The sequence below is a fragment of the Camellia sinensis genome, chromosome 9, assembly GCF_055761805.1.
Source record: "Camellia sinensis isolate YWXY chromosome 9, ASM5576180v1, whole genome shotgun sequence".
Lineage (NCBI taxonomy): Eukaryota > Viridiplantae > Streptophyta > Magnoliopsida > Ericales > Theaceae > Camellia > Camellia sinensis.
In genome coordinates this window covers 183,218,381-183,231,215 of record NC_138969.1, presented here as the reverse complement: position 1 = coordinate 183,231,215, position 12,835 = coordinate 183,218,381, and the positions used below count along the sequence as shown (strand labels likewise).

Here is a 12,835-nt window from a genome sequence, read left to right as displayed (position 1 = left end):
CAATACTATCACAACGAGTGTTGATATGCTAATGGTGATTGTAATTGCTTTTACTTTCCATCCTGCAAAGACATACCTAAACACTAATGAACCCACATTTCATATCATATAATGGGGGCTGGGCTGCAGATGATACAATTGCATAATTTCATGTAGTGGGTGTTACAGCATATTAGCGTTGTAATGGTAGCAACTTCAATACTGTAATGCAGTTATTCCTAAAGATATTGATTAAGACTGTGTTTGGATCATAGATTTGGATATAGTAAATTTGGAAAAAGAAAAGAAAAAAGTGGGTGAAATGTGACATTTTTTCCCTTTCCTTTTTTAAATACCTACCCAAATTTATGATTCAAAACAACGTAAGGTGTAAGGGTGTTGCTAACTACACTTCCCATTGGGCATTGGTTAAGAAGAAGATAAAACAAACTTGAGCAGAAAAATGAAAGGAAAAACTGAATGAAGTAGAAGTTGATTTATTTATTTATATATTTTTGTTAACTCTTGCCTTTCCTTTCATTCAAGTTTCACTAGACTTGTCACACATCCCCTCTATAATCTACCTAAGCTTTGTCCTTGCACTCATTACCAATTGATTTTGAGTTTGTAAATTCTCACTACCAATCTTGGTTTCACTCTCCCATTCCCACAGTAACTTGTGAGCTCTGCTCGAAGACCTCAATTGAAACTGAAAACCAGAAGTTTATGTAATCAAAGATCAAATACTCACCAGTCAGTCCTCCTGATGGCCGAAGGAGCTTCTGCTGCGACTGCAGCATCGTGATAGACCCCGTTCAACTCATACGTTACAATACAGCTTGGTGTAACCCTTTATACCCAACTTCCACCAGTGCAGTTAGGAATAGCAGCAACAGCATCAGACAGGCAATTTCGGCAATCCATCGTTGACAAATCAGATGTACACTTCACCATCCCATTCAACGAACGACCGCTAAAATTTACATTAGTGGTTTCATTCATGGGTCTGGAGGGATTTGAAGTTGCAACAATACTCAAATGATCAAACATACTCCCCAAAACCTCATTGAATTTATCTGGCTCTCTAGCAGGTTGTCCCTCCATATTACAAAATACTTGGCTTGTGTCATCAGAGAAAAAAGGTCTGTTGGAGTAAGAAATCGAACACGGATCATACCATATGACTGCCTCTGTACATTGTTTTAGAGTCTCACTGCGTGCAGAGTCCACGCAAATCTGGCACATTTTGGGTGTCACACCAACTTTGCAGAGGAACAGACCGTAGACTTTGTCCGGGTCATCGGCTTTGATGGCATTGGAGAAGATTGAATCGCCGCTGTTATTGTAAGGTGACCCGAAGAGGAGGGCTTTGACATTTCTTTTAAATTGGCTTCCGATGGTGTAATTAGTAGTGTTCGTTGCGCAGATCGTATTTGGGTAAACAACTAGTGGCATAACAAGGAGGATAGAAAAAATAGGGGAAACAGAGTTGCTGGGGTAGAGAAAACAACCATAGGCATCATGATTTGTTTTCCTTCCAAGCTCTACAAGAAACAGAAAATTGCTAAAACAGTGTGGGCTGCAAATTAAAAATGGGTCATAGGCAGGCACACACAGATTCCCTTTTGAACACCCAGCACACCAACTTTGAGTAATCCAACATATAGATCATGTCTTAATAGAATTATAAATGGATGCACGGAAATGCGAAATAAAATTAGATATAAATGTGTAGCTTAAGTAATCATATTAGGTACGCGTGAAAAATATATATATATATATATATACTATATATAAAATGAAGAACTAAACTTGTTATCCTTTTCTTATTTTGTCAATGTCCATTTTTCTATTTTCTTTTCTCATTTTGTCTAGTGTAAACTTCTTTTCTCATTCAATAAATATAGGGAGCTTCCCTAATTTACCAACTGCCCACATGGCAGACTACCTTAATACGGAGGTTGTTTTTATTTAAAATGAATATACATACAATAACCTAACCTTAACATAATTCAATCAATTCATATAAAGAAAGGGCAAATTCATATTAATCTAAATAAGTAATTACTAATAAAACTCACGTACATAGCACCCAAAAAAAATAAAAATAAAATAAAACCTCACATAAATAAGTGATTACCAATTAATTAAGTTAAGACTCAGATAAACAATTTACAAAAAAAAAATAAATTCATCTTTAAATATCAACTTTTTTTTCTCTTTCCTTTTGATTAAAAAATTAATGAACCTGTATCAAGATTTGTGGTTCAATTTGTTTGTTTGAGTTTTCAAAAAAAAATTCTTAAAAATTTCAGAAATTAGTTTGGTAAAAGAAAAATAATAAAAAAAACTCATTTTTTTTATACGATTTTCCCTTTACTAGTAAATAATAATTTTTTTAAAAAAAATTTTAAATTTGTTTTTAAGTATTTATTTTTGTCAAACTAGGTTCTAATTTTTGGAGGAAAAAAATTAGAACAAAAATTCTAAAAACTCAACCAAATAGAATTATATATATATATATATATATATATATATTTAGAGCACATATTTATTTTATTTTATTTTATTTTTTAATTCTAAGTATCATGGTGCTACAATCCTAAGACATATTCTGCCGGCAAAAAAGAAACAAAGAAAAGAAATACATACTTATTTTTTCTACTTGTCTCTATATAGTAATAATAAGTTGATACCCTAATTAATTGGAACACTATTTTTTCCTTAAAAGCCTCCACTTTGAGACTGAAACTTGAACCTTAGACCTTATGTTTGATGAAAAAGAATCTTACCATCTGATTGACACATAATACATATATATATATATATATATATATATATATATATATATCTTATTTCATTTTTTTACTTATTTAAATTTTATACACATCTCATATGCCAGCCGTTAGTCTTAAAGACTCAGAGACTTTTCTTTTTTTTTTCTTTTTTTTTTAACTTGTGAACTTCAATTTTATAATTGAGCGTCGAAGTTTGAGAACTTTCAAATAAGTCATATATTTTTTTTAATAGTTTAGTGCTTTTTTTTATAAATTATGTCAAAAAATTTAACTTTTTTGGTTCATCTTGTGTAGACAAATTTAAAATTTCTAAAAAAAAAAAAATTCCAAAATAAGTAAGGAAAAAAAAAGTCCGTTATTTTTAGCTTATTTTTGTCATTACTGAAATTTTTAAAATTTTCAATTCATCTTGTCGAGTAGAATTTAGAAGCCTATTGTTTTTTTTTTTTTTTTAAATTATAAAAAAGTTTACTAAAAATGAAAATAACTAACAAAAAAATCATTAAAAAAGAAAACTTTGCAATTTTAAATTGAAGGGAAAATGCTATGGTGTGCACCACTTTAGGAGTGCATGTCATATGCATCCTATTATAAAATGTGTAATTTTATCACAAAATTTCACAATATCAACCACAAAAAGTATAACCATGCCACAAATTAGTATAATAAAATGTTCACAATTTAGTAGTATAAAAGTTTGTGACTTAATTATAATATTTTTTTTATTACACCAATTTATGACAAAATTACATATTTTGGGGTTAATAGTTGAACAGACGACATTGTAATCACACTACAAGAAAAAGGATATACAGTGACGTTTTTTTCTATGACGTTTTTCAAAAACGTCGTAAAATCTGTTCAGATTTTTCAAATTCCAAAAAAATTAAACTAAACCATCTCTCGTTTTGTGCCTCTCGTTTTGTGCCCCAGTTATTTCTTTTAAACAGTGGCTCAACTCAAGGGTATGACATTCTTCTATTCAGATTGAACAGAGGCGTGACTTCAAGAAGAGAGAGAAATCGAGGCATCGGATCTTCGGGGCGTCGGATCTTCGATCTCCATCAATTCTTCAGTTGTTTGATCTGAAAAATCTTGTTCTACTCGTGATTTGAGCGTCTATCTCCGTGATTGTTCGAATCCCTATGATCTAAATCGATCTAGGGCTCAAGGTTAGGATTTTCTGATATAGATTTGCTACATTCACACAAGATCTATAAAATTTCATGGCTAAAACTAACGATTTGGAATTGCTTTCTCTTGATTTAGTTGATTTCCAGCTTTTTTTTGCTTTTGTTGTGTTTTCTTCTTTCGTTTTTGTTCCTTTATTTCTAGTCCTCGTGTGGAAAACTCTTCTCTTTCATCAGATTGAGCAGCAGCAATGGTGAATCTATTTATCTAGGGTTTCGAGTGCGCTGTTAGTGTCTCTAATCATGTACGGGACAAGCAGGTGGCGTTGGATGTGGATCGTTGGTAACAATAAGTAGAAGCTCAACGATGAAGAGATGCAGATCTGCTCTCTCTAAGATCAGATCTGTTCTCTTTCTCTCTCTCCGATCTGCTAACATGGTAATATCATATCTGCTTTGTCTCTCTTTAGTCCATTATTTTTCCTTTTTTTGGAATCTCATATTGGCATTTCTTGCTTTCTAACTCTCCTAATAATCATTTCTTGCTTTGTCTCTCTTTTCTGTAAATCTTCAATATTTTTATGGCTGATTTCCCCCTGCCCCCCTTTTTCTTTGGTGCCTTAATATAGCTGGTACAAGTGGTTTTGGAGGCATGCCAAGCATTTTTGGTCAGAGTACTTTTGGACAATCGGACGTTCTTCCCTTTTTTGTTTTGTGGTCATGGACAATTCCTTTTTTTCATATGCGCACATGACCATCATAATTAATTGCACATTGAAGTCTGCTAATTTCTTGTCCTTCCTAGAAGATTAAATCTCCCTGACCTTTTTTAAAATCAACCCATTCACCGCAGGAGAAATTATACCATTTATACTTAACTTTCAATTCTTACACCTTGCTATCGAGTCTGGTAGCATTCATTTTGACATTTAAGCATATTAAACTTGTGATGCAATCCAGTGGAGAATTTCACAGATCTAGTAAATCAAATTTTAAGTGTTCTTTGATTTACTGCTTAGACATCTGTCACTACAACACTATAATTGGACCTTTAAAACAAGCCAGAGAAAAGTGATCAATTAAAGCAGAGGGAAGCAGAGATAGAGAGAAAAAAAGGTAGTGTTTGAAGAAAGAAGAAATTGTTCATTTTATAATTGAAAAGTTAAAATCCTAAAACGTTGAACTAAAGAAATAATGTACAAACAGTTTTGCGAAAACTTTAAAATTGATGTTTACATTTAAGTAGTAAATTTTAGCAAGAATTCAATAGTTTGATATTGGAAGGACTTTTTATAACATGTGTTCACATTCTCACTCATTGATGGATATGATTACGTTGTAATAGTAATTTGAAAACCCATATGATGGATGGCCAAGAAAAAGGAAAAAAGGAATGTAGGTGTTTCGCAGATGCTGTTTTTTTTGTTGTTTTTTATTTATTTATTTTTTTGGGGGGTTGGGGGGGCAGTGCATTTGCTAAAAAAACTGATGCATTTGAAAAACTACTAAAAAAGTTATTTTTGCGCCTGCCTTCTGTTTTTAAAAAAAACTGAGCTTTTTGGGTTTGTCATCTGAAAAGCATTTGCCAAACAAAATTGTCTTTTGGTCTAAAAGGGCAAAAAAGCTGCTAAAACTTGTTTGCCAAACAGGGACATGTGTCTATAGAGAAATGCATGTGTGTCTATAGAGAAATGCATGTGAGCATGTGTGTCATACCTGGAGGAATCTCCCTTCCAATTTAGGTATTTATTGATTTACATAAGAAGATATATATATTAACAATGAAACTATCACGTGGACCCCTATTGTTGGACTCAATGCAGATAAATTTCAGAACTTGTGATTACCCATAAAATTTCTGCATTCATTTATTATCTCTCACAAAAGACCAGTAAATTTTTTTCCAACCAATTTTGATATGAAATCCTCATATGTGCATCTTGCATTTTATCATGTCGTTTACAATATCTGGTATTAGCTGCATGAAACTAATTTGGATTTTCATGTTCTGATTTGTGATTGTAAGTTTGTTTACAATTTAGCCAAGGTTGCTGCAGTGAATTAAAGTTGTATAGGTTGGGTAATGTCTCTCTCCAGTTCTGCTTTCAATGTGATTATTTAAACACTGAGTAATGCTTCATTCTCATTGTAATAGGTTGGACAATCTTATCATGGATGCTTTAAACAACTTGAAGGAGCCTGGTGGTTCTAATAAGACTGCTATAGCTACATACATAGAGGTAATTTTACATTCTATTCCAAATATTTTGGTAGTTTATGATCATCTACTATATAATCACATATTTTAGGCATCAATTTGCCTAATTGTAAGCATGCAAGGATTGTACTATACTGTATCATGACCTTTTGATCATATGCTAAGCTAATTTGGATCTCCTTAAGCATAAGTACCAATAATGATTTGACTTGTGGGAACTTGATGGCATTGCAACTGGATTTTTCAAAGTTTATTTCAGTAGTAAGTCTTGCTAGGAATCTTTATCTAAAAGCGTTGTATTTTCTCATTAATGTTGTTGTCTAATGGTAAGATACTAAATTTATGATAGCAAGTGTTTTATTAACAATCTTTTGTCAATAAGATTGTATAATATGCGGAGATATATTTTGTATGGTAGGATAACCTGACCATTGGTAGGTTTCCACTGAGCACATTGAGAGTTGAGGTTGCCTATGTTTGTTCTCGTAATATATTCACTTTTCTTGTAATTTTTTTTTTCACTGTTTAATCACTACCATTGTGATTAAATACCATTTGACCTATTGAATGGTAAACAATTGCTATAGTAATCATGCCAATACTTTCTAAGACATTGTTTTAATATAAGATTTGACCTTCACCTCTTTTTTCTGTATTCATTCCAATAGTGATTATTGTTTTTTCCTTCGTAGGAACAATACTGGGCTCCTCCAAACGTCAAACGATCATTGTCAGCGAAATTGAAGTTTTTGACTGCTAGTAGGAAATTAATTAAGGTAATTATATAGCCCATGTGTGAGGTGCATGATTTCAAATTTACTGGTCGCAACTAACTTTACTTGAATGCTATGAATCTAATTGGGCTACATTATATCTTGATCATGCTATTCTTAGTTGTAGCTCATAGAATGTTAACTTGGAATATTTATTTTCTAATAAAATTTCTTATTAAAGCGGAATGGAAGAGATCACTTGTTTCAACCATTTAATAAAATTTTTTCTAATAAAATTTCTTACTAAACATAGATAATCTATTTAGCGTTGCTCTCTTCATATAGTTGTTGAACAAGTCAGTGGAAATGATCACTTGCTCAACCATTTAAGCATTCCAGCAGCTTGTTTCACTCACCCAGAAATTAAGTATGGTTGGACTCACAGAGGTGAATATCAAATTTTCCAATTCCCATACCAAACCCACAAATTTTCCAATTAGTTCTGCTTTGTACCTTTCTCAATTTCGATTTACCTCTCCCCATCTCCTAGCGAGTGGGGATGGCTCTAAAAGGGCTACAATTATCGGTGATGTTTATGTTCGTCCATCTGCAAAAATACACCCAACTGCTAAGGTAATTCTGTCTCATCTCTTTCCAATAGTTGTTTCACATTGCTCAACAGTATTGGTTATCTTTCTGTGCTTTTTCAAGTATTTTTGAAACCCATGCCAAATGTTGAAACTAGTTTTGAATCCTGAATTGGATATTTTCCATGATTTTCAGCCTTTCTTTCCCATTATATATATTTAAATTTGTTCATTTTCATTTAAACAGATTGGCCCTAATGTTTCAATCTCAGCAAATGTTTGTATAGCAGCAAGTGTAAGGCTTATAAGTTGCATCATCTTAGATGACATTTAAATAAAGGTAAGGAGTTGACAAACGTTATAAAACAGTTACACCTAAGACCTGAGATTAATATGTTAATAATCTCCTGACAGGAAAATGCAGTAGTTATGCATGCTATTGTTGGAAGGAAATCATCTATTGGGAAATGGTCACGTGCCCAGGTAAGCTTGATCACATTTTCACTGTTCTGAAAGCATTTGATATTCCTAAAATTGCCAATTGATTCGCCTTTTTTTATCAGTGTGGTATTAAGTTAAAGCTTCTAAATGTCTTTGACATGTCAATATGTTGAAGCTCTTGACATGCTAGATTTTTTTGTCTCTCTGTCAATAATTTGTTGCCACTTGTAAATTTTAATGATTCTATCATCCCGGGCATTTTAAAAGATTTCCCAAGTCCAATAGTGGCGATCTGTTGTGACAACTGAAGCTAAAAAACGTATTGATACTTGGTGTGATCAAATCTTTGTGCATTCTTTCTAGTTTTTACAACTGACCCTACTTTTGATTTTGTGGTTCAGGCTGAAGGAGACTACAATGCCAAGCTTGGAATCCCCATCCTTGGTAATCACCTTATCCTTCTCATGCCTCGTGTGTTCGAAGCAGAATGCCATCTCATAATAATGGGTTTTTCTCTCTGATGCAGGAGAAGCTGTGACAGTTGAAGATGAAGTCGTGGTGACTAACAGCATCGTGCTCCCAAACTAGACCCTTAATGTTAGTGTACAGGAGGATATCATTCTGTGAGGACAAGGAACCAAGATCCGGCTGGAATTCAATGCAGTGTTTAGTTGTGATTCTTGAATTTTTTTTTATTGTCAGAGTAATTATAGATTTTTATGTCAAAAGAGCACTTATTGATAGATACAACAGTAAATTGTGTTACTGAAGTAGAGTTTCAGTAGGGAACAATTTTTGCCACTACACATGATTTTTTTTTTTTTGGAACACAACACATGATGTTTGAGAAAGCTGAATGCCTTTTTATAAACTATATTTATAGAAAGTGAAAGTTGACAGCTTGAAAGTCTTCTGTTTGGAGGAAAGCAAATTTAGAATTTCAAATGACTTTTCTATTTTTCAATCTTTCAGGCACATTTGCAGTTTTGCCTTTGTGTAATGGAACAACTTGCACAAGCCAATCTTCAAACACACACTTCAAAATAACAAACCTAACCTAGTTACTCTTACAACCAAGCCCAAAATGCTACACATTGAGTAAATTCCGGTGAGTGTCCTTTGTTCGATTCTTCTTCATCATCGTTTTTATTCTTCATTTCTTCTTTGATTCTTCTTCTTGGTTTTTTACATTTTTTTTTTCTTCTTTTTTGCAGTGCAGCAAGAAGAGCCACTCGAAGTCGATTTCCTCCCTTTTGTTGAAGTTGATTTCATCTGTTTTTTGCAGCAACAAGAAGGTGACTTCAGCCCAGCCCTTGTTTTTTTTTTGCCCCTGTTTTTTTGAGGCCTCTTTTATTCATTCAATAGTAAACAATAGCAAAGAGAGTCCTAGAATCCTAGGTCCCTATCATGCATTGATCCACCTAGTAATAGTCTAACAGAGAGCTTTCATTTGAATATATATTACTTAGTAGTTAGTTGTTGTCCCATTCAGAATCATAGAATCCAAAATTGTCACACAATGATTTCAGGTCCCTATCATGCAAATGCTCAGAATTTATTAGTGTTTCTCTCTCATTCTTTCTTTCTCTCTCTCTCTCTCTCTCACACACACACACACACACACACACACACACATTCAGTAGTGGCCATCAATAATTAGAAACTGACCTATATAGACTTTGGGAATACTCTTTTGAATTAAGGATGGCAACTTTTTCCCTTTTTAATTTCTCCTTTTTTGGGTAAGGCTTTTAGATTTCTCTATTTCTTCCAAAAGGGGAAACGGCCACCAAAATGAATTATTTCAGTACTATTTGTGATAATGCTCTTTCCAGTCAAATTCCACTGGAACTAGGAAACCTTAGGAATTTGCAGTATATAGACTTTGGGAATACTCTTTTGAATCGAAGCATACCTGGCATACACAACTGCACTACTTTGGCTTCTACAAGGGTATTAATATCTTTTGTAGCTTTATACTATATTTGCATAAGAGTATCCTTATTGTATGATTTTTAACCCTCAGGATAAAAGATGGAAATGCTGAAACACTCTATCCTAGATCATCCTTTGCCATCAATTGTACTGGTAAAGGTTTATTTAAACTGTTGGACCAATTGATGTCATAACAAATCATCCAGAGGTATAGTTATTTGACCACATCATAGCTGCAGTGTGAATTTGTCAAGGCAGCATAGGAACTCAAAACATGTGAATTTGGATACTATTTTATCACCATCAGTTCTTACTAAGTCCTGGGATTTTTTTTGTCAACAGGAAAAGAAGTTGGAAGAAGAGGATGAAGCCTTCAACTTGCTTCCCAGTGTTCTAAAGAGTACATGATTGGTCTTGCAATTGTGTTGTATAGCATACAGTTGATCTTTTTTCCCCCCTTCTTTTTATGCCAGACATTCATCCATGCAATTTAAAATATCTTGATTTTTTTTGTGCCAATCTATTTTGTGCCGAGTTGTAAAGGGTACGTGATAGATCTGTTTTTTCCCTCCCCTTTTTTTGTGTTGATTTGTTTTGTAATAACTTTCAACTTATCACTAGGCACTAGTTTAACGTTATTTCATCTTGGAATCAAAATATTCTTGCATATTGAGAAGCATGAATTGATCTCGTATTATGTTTACCTAAATTTAGTTAATATATTGAATATTTTTCATCTTTATTACAGGTATTTTGTTTTAGTTAAATTTCACAGAATTAGTACAATCAAAAAACAAAAAAAAAAAATTTTGAAGCTATGACGGCGTTTTTTAAACGTCAGTATAGATGATGCCAACGGTTATATTTTTAAAATAAAAAAGATCTATCACGACGTTTTCAAAACGTCGCTAAATGTTGTGTGACGTCATTGTACTGTTATGCAGCATATTTAGCGGCGTTTTTTAAAACGCCGCATATACTAAATATGGCGACGCTTTTAAAGCGTCATAAAGTTATAGCGACGGCCGCATCTTTGACGTTTGATATGAAACGTCACGAAAACAATTAACGGCGTTTTTGATAGCTATAACGGCGTTTTTTAAACGCCACTAAAAACATAATTTCCAGCAGTGTCATACATTTTAGGAACGTGGTGTTATGTGCATTCCTAATATTCATAAATTACTAAAGGAAAGTTATTTATAAATATAAAACTCATACAAAAAATATATTTAGAATTAATGACACAACAAGAAAAAGCAGAATTGGTGATTAAAAATAGAATTTTCGTCGCTGAAAGTAGCAGAATTGGCGACTGAAATAGAATTAGTAGCCAAGATTAAAACAGTTTAGTAGCCAAATGTGTAGTTATTGGCGACTAAAAATCAGTTTAGTCGCCGATTATATGGGTTTTAGCGACTAAAAAAATTTTAGTAGCCAAAAGTAAAAGTTTTTGGCGACTAAAAAAATTTAGTAGCCAAAAGTATAGGTTTTGGCGACTAAAAAATAGTTTGGTCGCCGATTATACGTGTTTTACCGACAAAAATAAATTTTGTAGCCAAAAGTGAAGCTTTTTGGCTACTAAAAAAAATTTAGTAGCTAAAAGTGTACAATTGGCGACTGAAATTCAATTTAGTCGTCAAAAGTGGAGGTTTTGGCGACTAAAAATAAGTTTAGTCGCCAAAAGTGGTTATTGTTAGGCGGGAATTAATTTTTTTAGCGACTAAAAAATAATTAGTAGCCAAAACTATAGAATTGGCGACTAAAAAACAGATTTCGTCGCCAAAAGTGCTCTCATTTTTTTTTTAGTAAATAATTTATTTTTTACATAAATTATATTGAATAAAAATAATTATATTTATATATATAGTTTTATATTCATATGGGTCAATATAGTATATAAATAATATATGTTGCATATATATTCATGTGGTGTTGTAGTGGCATAGTGGAGAGAGTGTGTTGCTAAAGGTTTAGAATGTGGGAGATTGGTGGTTTGACTATCAGAAAAAGCAAAAAAGTTAGTATTTTTTTTTTTCACGAAACAACCTTTGGCGACTAAAATTATTGGTCGCCAAAAGTGTTTCTTTTGGTGACTAAACGGTTTAGTCGGCGATTCATTGACTATTGGCGACTAAAAGATTAGTCGCTAAATGTATAATTTTAAAAAGTGTAATTAACCTATGGCAACCAAAACTTTGGTCGCTAAAGACCTGTTTTTTGCCGACTAAAACTTTTTTAGTCGCCAATACCTCCGGCGACCGTGTTTTCGCGACAAAACCGGCGACTAAAAAATTTAGTTGGGAAAACTAAAAAGTCGACTTTTGGCAACTAAAAATGAATTTTTGGCGACTAAAAATTTAGTCGAAAAAGATGCTTTTTCTTGTAGTGTGATGTGTCAATAGTATTTGGAGAATTATAAAGACAATAATACATGTTTTGATTGAACATGAAAGTTCACATGTGCTAACTTATTCTTTATAAAATTTTTGTACGAAACTTTTGTTTGTATATTACAAAATGTATAACTATATCATTTTAAAGTGTGGGAAAGCATTTTGTAAGTGACAACATGTGGCTAAGGTGACGCCAAAGTGTCAGCCGAGGTGCCATGTGGCGTAGTCATGCTCGTCGAGATGATCCCGGCTAAGCTGGGTTATCTACGGAGATGCCGGAATCCTAGGTATTCGGATAAGGGACGAGCGTCCTAGAACAGTGGAAGATCTCAGTCCGAATAAAGATAAGGCTCATGAAGAGTTTATCCCTATCTAACTTAGAGTCCAGAATGAGCATTTAGCTTGAGCCCACTGAAGTGAGGCTTCTAGAGGATTAGGTCACTGCTAGTAATAAAAGTAAGGCACCCTCGTGGGTCTGAGGTAAGTTCTTTCTTGTGAGTTTAAGAACTATTTGCTATCTGTGAGAGATAAAGTTTTACTAACTTGATCGTCGGAGTGCCCCTAGGTAGACGAATCACCGCGGAATTCTCATCTTCTTGTTACAGACTTTTGGGCTTAATCTATTCTGCCGGTGCTCT

At 33.2% G+C, this 12,835-nt stretch overlaps 1 protein-coding gene and 1 long non-coding RNA gene across 5 annotated transcripts; one reads left to right on the top strand and one right to left on the bottom strand.

Moving 5' to 3' along the window:
• Nucleotides 1-50: 50 nt before the first annotated feature.
• Nucleotides 51-1,434, bottom strand: LOC114324017 (cysteine-rich receptor-like protein kinase 25). The gene is made up of 3 exons (XM_082889621.1): nucleotides 838-1,434; nucleotides 590-688; nucleotides 51-62 (listed from the first exon to the last, which is right to left on the bottom strand). The coding sequence occupies exons 1-3, from the start codon at nucleotides 1,432-1,434 to the stop codon at nucleotides 51-53; spliced, it is 708 nt and encodes a 235-aa protein (XP_082745747.1).
• Nucleotides 1,435-6,058: 4,624 nt separating this feature from the next.
• LOC145800063 (uncharacterized) lies at nucleotides 6,059-10,319 on the top strand. 4 transcript variants are annotated; one of them, XR_014341384.1, is made up of 8 exons: nucleotides 6,059-6,147; nucleotides 6,818-6,901; nucleotides 7,184-7,765; nucleotides 7,840-8,310; nucleotides 8,393-8,463; nucleotides 8,839-8,974; nucleotides 9,081-9,161; nucleotides 9,893-10,319. It is a non-coding gene; the product is annotated as an uncharacterized LOC145800063 (long non-coding RNA). The 4 variants fall into 4 exon arrangements; XR_014341385.1 differs by having other exon boundaries at nucleotides 8,393-8,531; XR_014341383.1 differs by having other exon boundaries at nucleotides 8,393-8,539.
• Nucleotides 10,320-12,835: the final 2,516 nt, after the last annotated feature.

What these genes read in the sequence shown, in the direction of transcription:
- LOC114324017 (XM_082889621.1), bottom strand. Translation starts at nt 1,434, where the DNA reads ATGCCACTAGTTGTTTACCCAAATACGATCTGCGCAACGAACACTACT. An exon ending in ACTGCACTGGTGGAAGTTGG is followed by an intron (nt 689 to 837) that starts GTATAAAGGGTT and finishes TCTGGTTTTCAG; the next exon opens with TTTCAATTGAGGTCTTCGAG.